Source organism: Drosophila mojavensis, unplaced genomic scaffold (genome assembly GCF_018153725.1).
Source record: "Drosophila mojavensis isolate 15081-1352.22 unplaced genomic scaffold, ASM1815372v1 contig_231, whole genome shotgun sequence".
In the NCBI taxonomy this organism is placed as follows: domain Eukaryota; kingdom Metazoa; phylum Arthropoda; class Insecta; order Diptera; family Drosophilidae; genus Drosophila; species Drosophila mojavensis.
Window position 1 is genome coordinate 7,810,866 of NW_025318772.1, and position 15,401 is coordinate 7,826,266.

Here is a 15,401-nt window from a genome sequence, read left to right on the forward strand (position 1 = left end):
TTGAATGTGACTTGGATTATGCTATGCGGACATCGCCAAAGACTCAACACTTTGACGTGTGTGCGTTTCTTCCGTCATGAAATACTCAATGGGTGAAACAACAACAGCAACAGCAGCAACAACAACAACAACTAAGAGTAGCAATCAATGAATGAATAACACATGCGGTTATCTATATATGTGTGTATTTATAAGCATATATGTATGTGTGTGTGAGTGTGTGTTGGTTATACAACACTCGTTTGGCTGCGAGCTCAGCTTAACACCGTGCATAAAAAACAAGAAGCTTAAAGCACCTGATAAGCCGAGCGGGGCTCGTCTCGGTGCGTTCGCTTGCTAGGCTCAATAAATTCTCGGGTTGGGTACATAAAAATTTGTCACATAAATTACAATTTGCATGCCTGTTGGCTGTCCAGCAGCAAGCACACATGTCACACACACACACACACAGAGAGAGCGAGAGAGAGAGAGACGAGTATTTCGCAATGAATTTGGTAGAACCAGTGACCGAGACGACCCTAATTGCCATTGAGTGTTGTCCCAGGCCAACAGCTGTCAAACATTAATTGTGCGTACAACGGCCAGCAACAGCTCAATTTGCATGCACAGCTGAGAGAGGATGCTGCAAGCTGCATGCTGCATGCTGAATGTCAGAGACAGACCGTTAGAGAGGCGTCGCGCATTCTGGGCAATTAGCTTGGCAGCCAATTCAATTGGCAGCCTTACAAATCTACGAAATGGAGCGCGCGCATAAATGTCAGCTCCGATTTGCTGTTGGGCAATTAAAAAAGTGCATAGAGAAGCGACTGGCGAGGACACTGACAGATTGACAGAGCAGACGCAGTCGCAGCCGCAGCAGCTTTATTTACAGCTTAATCTGCTTTATAGCCTTGACTGCAAGATGAATGACGCTGCAGTGGCCTGTGGCGATAGCTGAGCTGCGATAAAAACCGTGGTAGAAAGTATTGCGAGCGACTTTCTTTTTGCCTCATGTCAACAGCCTCCAAAAAACAATAAGAGCCAAGTGAAGATAAATGAAATTCCTTTATAGGCTTATAAATCAATGGAAGAGCTGTGCATGCAAGGTTCCAGGAATCGACTGTCCTTAAAGGAAATCAAATCAGTATCGACTCCAGCTGTCTAGAATTTCAGTATTTTATAGCTCATTTCTCATTGTTATTGAACGCACAACATATTGTGTTCTGCCCTCTCTAACGACCAAAACAAGATTTCACTCACTGGGTTTTCTGTCTTTGTTCAACATTTGTTCAACATTTATGTAAATTAACATATCGATTTCCGTTTGGCACGAGCTGCGCGTTTCATAATTAAAGTGCATTCCGACCGGGAAAAGTTTGCGGTCCGTTCAAGTTACCGCAAAGATTATGCAAGACGAAACATGGCTAAAGATGCAAAAGGCAAAACTCAAAACAAAATCCAAAAACAAAAAATGAAACAATAACAAAAAACTCATATTTCTGCCTAATGTCGGCACTATTGTTGCTATCGATTGGATGCTTATTGTTGTTGTTGTTGTTGTGTTATTTGAATATTAGTCAAACTGGTCAGCGATTGGTCGTCCAACCGAGAGTTGGCTCATTAGCATGTTTGGCACACGCCCCAACGAGCTTTTCGGGCTAGCTGCGGCTGATAATGGCTAACAGAGCGTGTGGCTCGATTGAGCTATCTGGCCGAGATTGTAGGCCAGGCCAATGCTTGTGTCGCTTTGGCAATAAATCAAAAATTATTATCCACACATTTGACTGTTTAAGGCTACGTATGCTTTGCAGCCATTTATGGACCTGCGCTGGGTTCCTGGTTGAATCCGTTAGCCAGCGAACGGCCTTTAAAAGAATGCCTAGAGACGGCCAGCAGAAACAGTGGCGCTGCATTATCTGGCGAACGCAATCTACAGACTCTTGGGCCAGACTCCCGACATCAGCTCCACATTTGAATATGACGCACGAGTGCGCCGCATGTCCAACTAGGGTGTGTGCCCGTGTCCGTGCCCATGTCCATGTCCGTGTCCAAGACTCCAACTGCAACTCCAAACTGCAACTGCAACTGCAACTGCTGCCAGACTGCCAGACTGCCGCCGGCCGCATTCGGTTTTGGCATGATTTTCGATGTGCGATAAGAAATTTATAGTTTCGGTTTAAAAGACATTAGAGTGTAATATATTTAGAGTTTGGAGTCGGGGCTACAAGGAGGCCTCGTTTACGGCCGCCTTGTTGCCAAGCCAGCCGCCTGTGGGTGTGTAGCCGCTCAGCTGCTCAAGTACTAAATATACATAAATAGATATGCAAATATTTGCATGCCCTGCGCATGTAATACGAAAGACTTAGGCAACGAACTTGCTCGACAACTCATCGGCATGTCATAAAGGCATGTCAGCACAGCACAGCACTGACTATTGTAGTTAGATATATATTAATAGACATGTATGATAAGCAAATTCAAGTATTATATAATTAGAAAACTAATGTAGATTAAAACCGAGATTGTTAAGTCTTGGCTTAAGTAGAAGGAAGAACTTAGTATATGAAATAATTTTAATCAATGTTGAATTTAACTTAAGCTTCACTAGTTTTATTTGCATTTGTATGTATTTACTTTGTTTAAATTGCCTCCAATGCATGGATTTTCCATGGCTCCACTTGGCTGATTATGAAAAAGCATTTGCTATGCTTGATCAGCTTGACTTGAATTTACTCTTAAGTAGCTCTTGGCGTAACATCTCTTGCAAATTGATTTCTATGCAAATTTCTAGTTTCCATTTCGGTTCTCTTGAGTTTCACTTTCAGTTTGGCTTCTTTTTCTTTTTAAAGCAGTTTTTTGGGCTTTTGTCGCATTTTTAGCGGAGGTGCTTTGTCTGCCACTGTCCCATATGCATCTGTTTTCTTGTTGTATTGTTTTAGTTTTTGTTGTGTTTTGTTTGCCTTTGTCTTCTGCTGAAATTGTGTTTTATATGGTAAAATGCAATTTGTGCAACTGGCAAACGCGACAAACAGCAACAACAGCAACAACAACAACAACAACAAATAGCATCCTTTGCTATATATTGAAAGTGAAGTCTCTTAGCATATTTGTAGCTGTCGCTGATGTTGTTGTTGTTATACTCTGTAAAAATTTGCATTTTTGTGCACAGCTGCTTTTTTTGTGCTTTTCTTCACTTGCTGTTGCAATTGTTGTAGTTGCTGTTGTTGTCTTCTATTGCATTAATTTCGGCTTCTTGTCGTCGTCGTCGTCGTCGTCGTCAGTGTAGCTTATATGGCCGCCTGGCAGTGGTTGCCTGCTGTCTCTTTGTTGCTGGGCTCTGGGCTTTTACTGTAGGCTCATGCACAGCAGTTGTCGTTGGCAGGCACTGTTGCCACATTCTGCCATTCAGGCGCTGTGTAATTAATGGTTAATTAATTGAAACGAAGTAGCTGACAATCTTAATGATCCGTAATTTGTTATTATGGTAATTTATACAAGCAGCTAAGCCAGCCAGCCAGCCAGTCAGCCAGCCAGCCAGCCAGTCAGCCAGCCAATGCCCACAACACCAACACAATAAAGACTCTGTTGGCTGCTGCTGCTGGTGCTGCTGCTGCTCTGCTGTTGTCTTGTAAGACATACACGAGTACAAATAAAAATTCATTAGCTACTGATCCATGGCTGAGTTTGACGACAGCCGACAATTGTCTAATTGCAGTCACGAGCAATTTATGTAGTTTGTTTTAGCATGAGTTATATGAGTGCTCATATAGTCAATAGAACTAAATGGGCAAACCACTGTGTGCATAAGGCATGCGGACGCCCACAGCTGGCCCTAACAGCCGGGCCGTGGCAATAAATTGTGCTCAAGCTGCAAACCGACTGTCGGCAGGCTGGTATCAATCTGTGCGCTTTCCTGGAAGATGCGCACGACTGCCAACCAACAGCAGCAGCCGCAGCAGCTGCCGCGACAACAACAAAGCAAACAGCCTGAAAAAAAGAAACAGCAAAAATTTGCATCTTGACGAATTTAATGATGATGATGAAAAAGACGCCACAAACATTTTGATCGACCCACAAGACGAGCCAGCCTCAAGGAGCAGACAGACTGCACACGATTGTTGGGCATGTGGGAGTGTTGTGGCTGCCACAGTTGCCGTTGCTGCTGCTGCTGCTGCTGGTGCTGCAGCATCAAATTTATGAAGATGCCTTTTGGGTGGCATTGCGGAATGTTTGACGTTGCTGTCTCATGTCAAGTGCTGTGTGTGCACCGTTTGATGGGCAAGTGAAAATATTTTCATTGCACTTTGACATGACAGCAAACAAATTGCTAGACAGACACACAGCTAGAGAGCGAGAGAGCGCAAGAGGGCAAGAGAGAGGGGCAGGGCAAAATGCACACACCTACAATCTGAACAGTTAAATGGCTTTAATGAATGGCAGCCTTCAAATGGAATACATGGGCTCGTCGTCAAGCGCCCACCTTTTGTTGAAGTCGTAGTCACAGTCAGAGTTTGAGTTTGAGTTGGAGTTGGAGTTGGAGCTTGTGCTGATTAGCCAGAATTCCTGGCGTGCTGTGCTCTGACCTGCTCTTTTGTTTGGCTGCCAAGTGGCGCCTGCAGCGATCACGTCACAGACACAACAACAACAACAGCGGCAACAGCAACTACAAATATTATAAACTCTTGGCTTATTGTTACTATTTGCTTTGATTGTTTGGCCAGACTCACGATTCGGTTTCAATGTCTTTCAGCTCGTTTGCCAAAATCAATAAAGTTATCAGGCTACCTCTGGCAGAGGCGTCACTAGCGTTTAGCTATATGAGTCTCTATATCTCTATATAAATATTCATATACATCATATAGCATGTGCTCTCTCATATGAATGGCATTTGAAAGCAGCAAATTAAGTTACTGCCTCAGACAGCTGTCAAAACTTTGGCTCGCTGGGTTAACGCCCACCCGAAAAAAATGACTACAACAAAAAACTACAAACTCAATTAACATGTCACGTTTGGGCAATGAATGCAGTTTTGGTTTCTCATTATTATGTCGCCAGTCAAAAGCAATTGAAAGTAAAACAACCGCAGCAACAACAACAGCAACAGATCTGGGCAAATTCGTGCGCTACTGTTTGGTAAGTTTTTTTAGAATAGCAACAAGAAGGACAACAACAAGAACAACAACAACAAATTAACTTGTTAAAATGCAAATTTTTGACTTAAGGGGTTTCGCCCGCCCTATGAACTGGCATTGAGACAGGCAACTTATTGATTTTGATTAATGTCTGCCGATTTCAATGGCCACGAATCAGGGGCTGGGCTGGGGCTCAGCTTAACTGGCTCTAATTAATACATTAATCACACTCAACGAGCGCCGACTCCTGCTGCAGCTGTGAAAGCCAAGCCAGCCACAATTTTCACCTGGCCGACATATGTATGTGTGCCCGTTGCGGGGGCCAGCCAAGATGGACATGTTCTGATACTAGTTTTGTGTAGCAAATTCGAAATTTATCATGGCATGTTTGCTGCATCACAGCATCACTCACAGCAGCACCCACGAACAAGGCCACACAATTGTAGCCCCACATGCGGCTGGCCTTATTTGGCGGGCAGACTTTATGCAGATATCAGCTCTCTCCCCCTCTCTCTCATTCGCCCTCTCTCCTTCTCTCTCTCCCTCTCTCTCTTTCTGTCTCTGTGTGGGTGGGCAAGACGCGACACTTTCTACTTGTTGCCAATTGCACAATTTGCATTTAATCAACTCGCAGGAAAACTGTTGGCCAAGTGATTGCTTTATGATCTTGGTGCACAAATTATTTTTATTATTTGTCATAAAAAAAATAAAGAAAAAAAGAAATAAAAATAACTGCGAATAACTAAGATGTTGCATCTGCAATGGTAGCTGCCGCAGCCGAGGCAGCAGCAACTCCAATTGGCAGTTGACAACAGCAATGGACAACGGGCCAATCAGCAACATCTTCGTTTGCCGCTGCGGTCGCCGCAGTTGCTTTTAAGGCTTTGTCATTAATCAAATGGAATTGAAATGCACCGCGTGTACATCACACGGCGTTACTTCTCCGTTGTTGTTGTTGCTGCTGTGGCTGTTGTTTGCCTGTGTTTGGCGCTTCCAACATGCAGCGCCCATTTGGAGTTTGCCATTTTTGCGCATTTTAATCATGCTTGTCTCGCCTGAAGTTATTTGGCTTTATACGTTTTTACGTTTGCTTATGCCAAAGATCTGCGCGCTCTGATAAAGCGCTGCCGACGCGTCTGCGGAGTCATAGCCACAGCCATAGCCACAGCTAACGTCGCTAGCCAGCGTCGCCGTTAACCGCCAACGCGAACAGTGGTCGAAATGATTAATACATCTTGATGCCATTTGGTTTGTAACGCAGGCCAATAAAAACGTTTCTTTTGATTGACAATGCCAGGCAAAGTTTGAGATGCTGTCCGTTGATTACTTCATTAGGCCGGCTCCGCGGCTCGAAAGTTGCAGCTGAAAGGCCATTTGATTCAATTATGCATTTGCATGCAATTGAAACATAAGTCCGCCTGCAACAGCTGCCCATCCGCTTATCAACCTGTCCGTCTATTGGTCAATTGGTCAGCACTACTCTCCGGCTGCAGGGAGGAGGAGGAGGAGGAGCAGGAGGAGATCAGCAGCAGCAGCAACAGCAGCAGCCGCTTTTCAGTCGGTTGGTGGGCGATAATTATCTGACTGAAAAATGATCGTCTGGCCAACCGGCAGAGACTAGTCTCACTTCGCTAACGATCAGCATTTGCATTGGAGAAATGAATGTGAGCGCAAATAAAAAAAAAAACTCCAAAAATAAAAGAAATCAATAAAAAATTGATAAATCTGCAGCTGCATTGAGTTGCTTTTTTTTACGAGCTTTCATTCGCTTATGATGCGTTTTATAGGCCGCTGCGGTATATTACAATTTTTATTTGAGGGGCAAATACTCATGATAAATATTTGATAGTAATAAAACGCGGTGGCAATTACAATTAGCTTACATAATTACATATTTTATTACAAATTTTTATATTCAAATTGTAAAAATAGTAAGAAAACTAATTTTTATGTAATATAACTGTAATCAAAAGGTTTATGTAAACGTGCACAAAGCCGAGCTCTTTAAGCTAAGATTAAGGCCTAAGGCGGTCTCGTATTGTTGCCATCATTATGGGCTTACAGGTCCGATATATACAACATACAAAGAACTCGGTAGATTTCGGCTCAAGGCCCTATCGCATTCACTTAAAAGCACATATAAAGAAGAACAGTTATCTGTGGAGAGAAATATCCACCAAAAGCAATTGCTTTGCAATTGCAGGCAATACGCAGAGAATCGGGTCCAGTTCAATAAATATTCTATTATCGACAAGTGCGCACACAAATCCATAGATATTTTCGCTGATGCCTCCATTTTGGCCAATCGAAGTGCAATTGGAATCAACTTTTCTTGCTTTGGCCGCAGCGGATTCTCGGCGGCTCATCTGGATCGACAGGTTTTTCGCCGCATTGTCTTCTTTATGTGTCTATCTTTTCTTGATTTTCTCGCAACAATTGCTGAATTATTTTAATTGATTGCAGCGGAGCTGCGACGGCGACTGGTTTTCATTTGCAGCATGTCGGCAAACGGCATATGTACGCATTTAGCCATCGCGGCTGCGGCCTATTGGTAATTGAAACTTGTTAAGACATTAAAAAATCGTTTAGCACGGAATTTGGGTTAAAAATGCGTGGAAAATCGTGAAAAAATCATAGCAAAACAGAAATCAGAAAACACAAGCAGCAGACGGCAGACAGCCAAAGGAAAAACCAAATACATTTGACAAGAAATCGCAATCGAGGCAGACAGCAGCAGAAGCAGAAGAGCTCAAGCGTGTGATTTTGAAGACAAAACTTGATCAGGGCAAGGAGCCGAGGCGCAGCTGAGGCAAATTGTGTAACCACAATATACAAATTCCTGCACATAAACTAATCTTGGCAACAGCGGTGGCTCTTGACTACCGCATTTGTTTTTTATATTTATATATATTTTTTTTTTTCATCTTTGTATTTGACGCCCGCAAGATGGAGGGATGCTAATCATGCTCGGGCCAGGCACACCAAAGAAATTGTGCCGAAAACTTCATAACTTTCAGCTGCCGTTGCCTGTGCTCTTTTGCATACTGCAATAAATTTCCCTCGCAATTTTCCTTAGCAATTTGCATGCCAAACAAAGCCCCAGCACAGTGTACTATACATCTATAAGTATATTTATATATGTATATATATATGTATACTTTCCAGTAACTAACTGTATGTCAAATAGCACACGAGATAGTATCTCGCTCGTACTTCTGTGTAAATAAATATGCCAAAATTTCGTTTAATTAAAAAAATTATTGGCGCATTTTTATTTATGGCCCATAATCGAATAGGCCCCCTTTATGCAATCAAACAAAATTGCAAGCTGCATAAACAAGTTACTTTGGAGTAAGCTGCGAGACAGCAGCGAATACCAAATACTCTTTCTCTCTTTGGAGCAAGTTTTTAAGTTTTCATTTTAACAATATGAATTTAAGCATTAAATTTGAGAAAATTAAAATTAGCTTTAATGAGTTGAAGTCTTATAGAACATTGTTCAAAGTATGATGTATTTTAATTTAATGAGAAAATAAAAAAATTAATAAAAATAGAACATTTTTTTACAGATTTTTTTTTTATAATCATAAAATATTAAAAAAAAAAAAAAAAAAAAAAACCTCGATTTCTTTAAAAAAAAAAAAGTGTACATGGATATTATTATTTATTTAAATATGTAGCATTCAAAAAAGTTCATGTGTATTCATTAAAATTTACATAATAGTAACATAAATTTCTTGTTTATTAATGAATTTTAGAATATCTTATATATTTTTTACCTTTGTGCTCACTCACCTGCCACACATGCTCGTCCCTAAAATGAAGGGAACCTTTCTGGCAGATAGTGTAGCCTATCATGCTATCATGTTTTTTAAATGAAGCCGCTGCAGGCTGTTTGCATTGGCCAAAATGCGCTAACAATTTCTACGATTACGATTGCAATTGCTATGCGGCATAAAGAAATAAACTGCAATCGCAATCGGAGAAGCAGAAGGAGAAGGAGTCGGAGATGGAGTAGGAGATGGAGATGGAATATGGAGATGGAGCTGAAGCTGGAGCTGCGGCCACATGCATCTTCATCTTGACTCATGAGGCATGTGCTGGGCACATGCACGTACATGATTGGCCGCCAGGCAGCCGATCAGCCAGTTATGTCTGAGTGTACTATATGCACGTAGCACCGTAAACTTTCTTTTTGCCCGGGCTGTAGTCAAATAACAATAATCGTGGCCAAATTAGTCAATATTTGCGCCCCAAAAATATCTCTCAAAAGAAACGCTTATTATTTGATTTACTATTTTTTGTCTGTGCTTTTTTTTTGATGCATTTTATATGCATATACTTTACAAGCGATCCTCCCTCTATTACTCTCCGTTGACCATAAAATGTGTATAAAGTAATTTTTCGAATTTAAACATCATGATTAGCTAAACTACCAAGCGGCAGCCAGCGAGGCCAGGCAAATGACTACAAATGATTACGCATTTGAGCCAGGCCAAGCTCAAGTATCTTTACTTCTCTCTTTTTTTTTTTTTTTTTTTTTTTTTTGGTGAAATTTCAGTAAGCTGCCTTTGCCTTCTATGGCCGGTCAGATGAACGGGCGATAAGCTGTGGAAAACATTGAAAACGAGCTCAGTTCGAGAGTCTAAAATGCAGACTGGACCATCGCTTGGACTCTGACTTGGCCATTGGCCTGCACTTGTTGTAACTACTTGTTGTTGCTGCTGTTGTTGTTGCTTTCATTCAGGCTCTAATGGGTCGTGTCTTTGGCCGGCACTGCCGCACTTTAATGTCTTTGGAGATCAGGTGTTGATGCTGCAGCTTGACTCTGCAGCGGACAGCAGCGGCCTCAACTAAGCATTTCAAAGACCTGGCCTCACATTGCAGTTGATTTCTGCGTAGATTGCACTTAAATGTTCCTAGCAATAGCATCTGAAATATTTATACCCAGGCATTTTCTCTTCGCTTTGCCCTTATCTAAGCTATGCGCCAAGCTCTTTGCTCTCTGTGCTGTATGCAAATTTGTTAAGTCATTTCTGTTTGTGGTTCTCACGCTGCCACACCAGGCCTCGAAATGCCGTCCATATTTCTCCCTATAAGCAGACCCAAAAATCAAACAACAAAAGCAGAAAAACCAAAACAAAAAATTACAACAAATATTTCAAACAAAAGCAAATCAATTGACAATTTGAACATTTAGTACTTGCTGCACGACTTTGACGGGCCAGCAACAGCAACAACAACAACAAAACACATGAACAACAGATCAAAATCGCAATCTGAATCCGAATCTCAATCGCTGCAACAGCAACTGCACGCAAGCTGTCAATACAATTTCGATAGCTCGATCTCGGACTGACCAAATGGATTTCTAATCAAGGCAGCAGCCACCCTGCAGTCCAAGTTGATTTTATTCTTATTTCCTTTTTTTTTTATTTTTTTTATTTTGGCAGCACCAGCTAGGTTGCCTATTCTAAATGCGACTCGCAGAATCTATGCAAATGAAACAAAAAAAAAAAAAAAAAAAAAACAAAAAACAAATTCAAAACTGAAATAAAATAAAATAAAAGACATCGTGTCACCGCGTCAGCATTTGGTTTTAGCCAAAGTCCAAGTGCGGCTTCAGGAGATTTACGAGCCGGGCACGCCAAATGTGTTTACACTTTGTCACCCTTCTGTCAGTTTGATTTATTTGTTTGCAGATAGCCAAGCAAAAAGCTGAGAAGGCTAAAGTAGCTGGCCAAATTAAAATGCAAGTATTGCTGGAATGCACGCTGGCGAGCCGAGGTGAGCCGAGTGCAAGAAATGGGCGAATGAATGACTGATTGACTTATGCAGCCAGCTGACAAGTGGCTTAAATAAATTAATGTACACACACACACACAATCGCACACACACATGCCTGCATGTCCCCAAAGAGATTCGAGGGAAACTGTTTACTAATCAGAGGCGTGGATGAAGTTGCCAACAACAACAGCAGCAATAAAACACTTAGAGCTGGTTTTATTTCGTTTTGTTGCCTGTGAATACATTAAATTTCAATTATATACATTGCGAAAGCACTAAGATAAACGAATTACATTTTAATAGTTTTTCTTACCATCTTTGTCAATTGCAGCTTGAAAGAGACAAACGCAAAAAATTCAGCAACATTTATTCTCCTGGGCCAGCATTGAACAGAGTTTTGCGCACTGGAAATACACGCACAACAAATGATTGGCACCGAGGATATGTCCACATCGACTGGCATGGATATCAGTGAATCCTTTCGGGCCGAGGATCTCTCAAAGACGGATTTCTTCGATTTTGTCACGGCGCCGGACATGGGCATTGGCATTGGTGTTGGCGTCGATGTGGGCGTCGGTGTCGGCGTCAGCCTGCAGCAGCAACCACAGCACCATCAGCAGCAGCAACACCAGCAGCAGCAGCACAATCACAGCCATAGCCAAGGTCATCAGCCAACGACATCACAAACGCCGCAACCGAACCACCACGCCGCCCGAACCACCAGCAGCATGACCCACGACATTGGCGAGGGCGGCGGCGGTGGTGCTGGCATTGTCCCGGTGAGCAATCGCAATGGCAACAGCAGCAATGGCGGCGATCCCACGTTACAAGGCTACGAGGTGAGTATGAAGGCATCATCAGATCCTCGCTAGGCGTCAATCACTGTTTATCTAAACCGAATCCTCTCGCTCGCTTCATTTCATTTCATTTGATAGTTTTGGCATCAGGACAAGGACAGCAGCCGCCTGGACTCGAGCTCGATTTTCGAGGACCTCGATCGCTACTGCTGGCAGCAGCAGCCGATCACAGCCAGCGCCACGACTACTGTCAATGCCAGCAACGTGCGCTGCAGCAACCAGCCAAGCCCCACGTCTCCGCAATCGCATCCACACTCACACCCACATCCCCATCAGCAGCAGCAGCAGCAGCAGCAGCAGCTTCAGCAGCACCAACAGCAACAGCAACACCAACAGCAGCAGCAGCCAAACGCCAGCAGCTCGTCGAGCGCTGCCGGCAGCAGCAGCGACACCATCAGCAGCCTGGACACAACGGACGGTCAGATCTACACATTGACAGTATTAAATGGCGGCGAGCCTTGGCTGAAGCGTGCCGAGGCGGAGCAGCTGCCCAGCGCGCTAGACTTGGACAGCTTGCTGGGCAGCTTTCCGGGCTACATCAAGTCGGAGTACCCGTACGACGACAGCGGATTCAGCACGGATGGCAAGGATGTGATTGTCAATGGAGCGGATGCCAATGGCCTCAGCAGTATTTCGCAGTCGCAGTCGCATGGCCAGACGCTGCCCTCGCTGGTCACGGCCATTTCCATAGCGGGCGGCGGTGTCAATGAGCTGGGCCAGCAGTTGGCTCAGTTCCAGAACAACAACAACGACTGGCACATGGCTGATCACAATGCGGAGGCGGAGCAGAATACGGCGGAGTCCCTGTTGCGCAGCGCACTGCAGGGCAAGGGCTACGCCAAGGGTCTCCACATGCAAAATGGACTGGCTCTGCCCGTGGTCAAGGACGAAGAGATGCGCAGGCTACTCTTCACGCCGGACGATGCCGCCGATGCGCTGGGCTTTGCGGACTCCACGCTCAGCACTGCCCAAATGTTCGACGATGCCCAGGCCATGACCCACGGTGGACCAAGCGCGCACATGGCTGGCTCGAATCACGGCCAGCACGGCGGCAACGCCAGCATCATTGTCGACGACATGTTCCTCTCGCTGGAGAATGCGTTCAGCGACGACTTCGAGAAGATCAAGCGCATTGCCAATGAGGTGCAGCAGTTCTGCAGCGCCAGCACGGGCACACCCACTCCAGGTGACTACGCCAGCGGCGACGTGCTCATGCAGCTGTCGCCGAACGGCACAGCGACAAACGCAGCACAGCAACTGCAGCCGCTGGCCAATGCACAGCAGCAGCAGCAACAGCAGCAGCAACAACAGCAGCAACAGCAACAGCCACCGCCCCCGCAGCCACTGAAGCCCGAGGTGTCCACGTCGACAGCAGCCGCTGCTGTGGGCACAACTGCGCATGGAGGTCGCCTGGGCGGCATCAGCAAACCCAAGAAGCAGTACAAGCGCAGCAACAGCAGCGCCAACAACAACAACAATCCTAATGTGGCCAACAACAACAACAGCAGCAACGCCAACAACAACAACAGCAGCAGCAACAGTGTACTGGGCGTGGTCATAGGCAACGGCGGCAGCTCCTCCTCGAGCGGCAGCGCGAGCAGCAGCAGCAACAGTCCGCCCGCCAACTGCAACACCAACTCGGGAGGCAGCAGCACCGGCGGCGGCGGCAGCCAGCGGAAGGAGCGTTCGCTGCACTACTGCTCCATCTGCTCGAAGGGCTTCAAGGACAAGTACTCGGTGAATGTGCACATACGCACGCACACGGGCGAGAAGCCATTCGCGTGCTCGCTGTGCGGCAAGAGCTTCCGGCAGAAGGCACATCTGGCCAAGCACTACCAGACCCACATGACCCAGAAGAACAATGGCAGCCTGATCAAAGGCAGCTCCGGCAAGCACCAGCGCGCGGGCTCCAGCAACGCGGGCGCAGCTAACAGCCTAGCCCAGCAACGGCAGCTGAGCGCCGTGGCCACCGCGGTGGCCAGCCCCAGTTTAATGAGCGCCGGCGTCGTGCTGAGCGGACCAAATACGCCGCCCGGCGTCTTACCGCCAGCTAATGGTCTGCTCGCAAACAGGTAGTAGAGCCGACCTTGGCTATATACATATATATAATTATATACACATAGGCTATGTTCCACAAAAAGCAAATGAAAAAAACACAAACAGCAAACTATTTCTTGTTCCTTACTAACAACAAAACGAATTATATAAAAATATATTAAACTAAGCTAACTTTTTGAATACTCTTGGGAAAGTGTTGAATGTCATTGATGAATTCCTATCTCAGCTTTCTGTGCAATTCCTATATCACAAATACATCAAGACACACTAAATGCACTTCCAAATCAAATACTCTCACACACACATACACACTCGTACATACACACACAAATTAATTTTAAATGTGCCAAATTTAATGGAAGAGCTAAGAAGTTTAAAGCAATTTCTTAATATTAATTAAATAATTAAAAGTGAAAACGAAGCTAAAAAGCAAATTTACGCGAGGTGATATCTAAATGAGGCCAAACGCTTCCTTAAAAAAATTAAATAAAAATAAAAAATAAAACAAAAACACATGAACTCACCCACATTAATCAAATACATAAATTAATAATATTTATGTTTAATAAAAAAATAAATTAAATATATTTTGTGAAGCGTTTCCTGTAAATTAAAAGTATTTCATTTTAGTTGCTTTGCCGCCCCTAATTAGCATAAGGTTAAAGCTCGTCAATGTAAATAGTTAATAACTTAAGCTTAAAGCCAGCAACGAGAAGAAGCTTGAACACTTCAGAAAAAATAAAAATAAAATAAAAATATTATAAAAAGAACACTCCGAGAAATACGAATTTATACATGTCTTCTCTTCAAGGATCTCTCATTCCCAGGCACAAGCTAATCTTCTATTCGATAATGCTCACACACTTTTTCGCCAGCCCTGAGAAGTGTTCATGTTATCCACGGCTCAACTACTTGCAGAAACACTTAGAAAATGCTCCAATGCATTGCACTTGCCATTATTATTTGTTCGTATTTGATAAATCGTCTATGTTACTCGATTAACTATACATATATTCAACTTCTTCTTCTGACACTCGCCGCTGTTTGTATGTACTATAAATAAATAAATAACTATACAAAATATCTAGGCTAAGTAACACAAATTGAATATAATTACGTTTAGGTAATGATTAATTAATAATTAATTAAACTGCCAATTATTATGTGATAGTTTTAATAAAAATTAAATAACAACAAAAAAACTTTATTTCCGGTGTTTGGGTTACGTTACACATATTGTTACATATATATACATATTTACTGATTTACTGTGAATTTTGCAATATTTTCTAATTTATTGAATTTAATTTATGTACATAATTAATTTTGAATCTAAGCCCTTGTTTATACACACTGCAAATCGAATTACATTCTTTAGTTAAATGTTTGTTAGTTATTATTTATGCAAACAGAAAATGCAAAAAATGAAAAAAATATGAAAAACACAGAAAAGAACAATTTTAAAAATTTACCAATTAAGTTTTATAATAATTTAATTTAATTTAAGTATTGCAAGCATTAAACATCAAAATAAAGAAAAATAAAAAGTTTATTGAATCATCGCAATTCATGGCCGAGCAGCAAGAGT

At 43.3% G+C, this 15,401-nt stretch overlaps 1 protein-coding gene across 2 annotated transcripts in view; it reads left to right on the forward strand.

Annotated features, from left to right (window-relative positions):
• LOC6575281 (putative uncharacterized protein DDB_G0277255) overlaps nt 1-14,317 on the forward strand; it is a 67,717-nt gene extending 53,400 nt beyond the window's left edge. For both annotated transcript variants that reach the window (XM_044008018.1, XM_044008019.1), the window contains 2 exons: nt 11,230-11,737; nt 11,834-14,317. In XM_044008018.1, the coding sequence (XP_043863953.1) occupies nt 11,324-11,737; nt 11,834-13,831 (2,412 nt within the window). In that variant the 5' untranslated portion in view covers nt 11,230-11,323 and the 3' untranslated portion in view covers nt 13,832-14,317. The remainder of the gene's footprint in view (nt 1-11,229; nt 11,738-11,833) is intronic.
• The last annotated feature ends 1,084 nt before the right edge of the window (nt 14,318-15,401 follow it).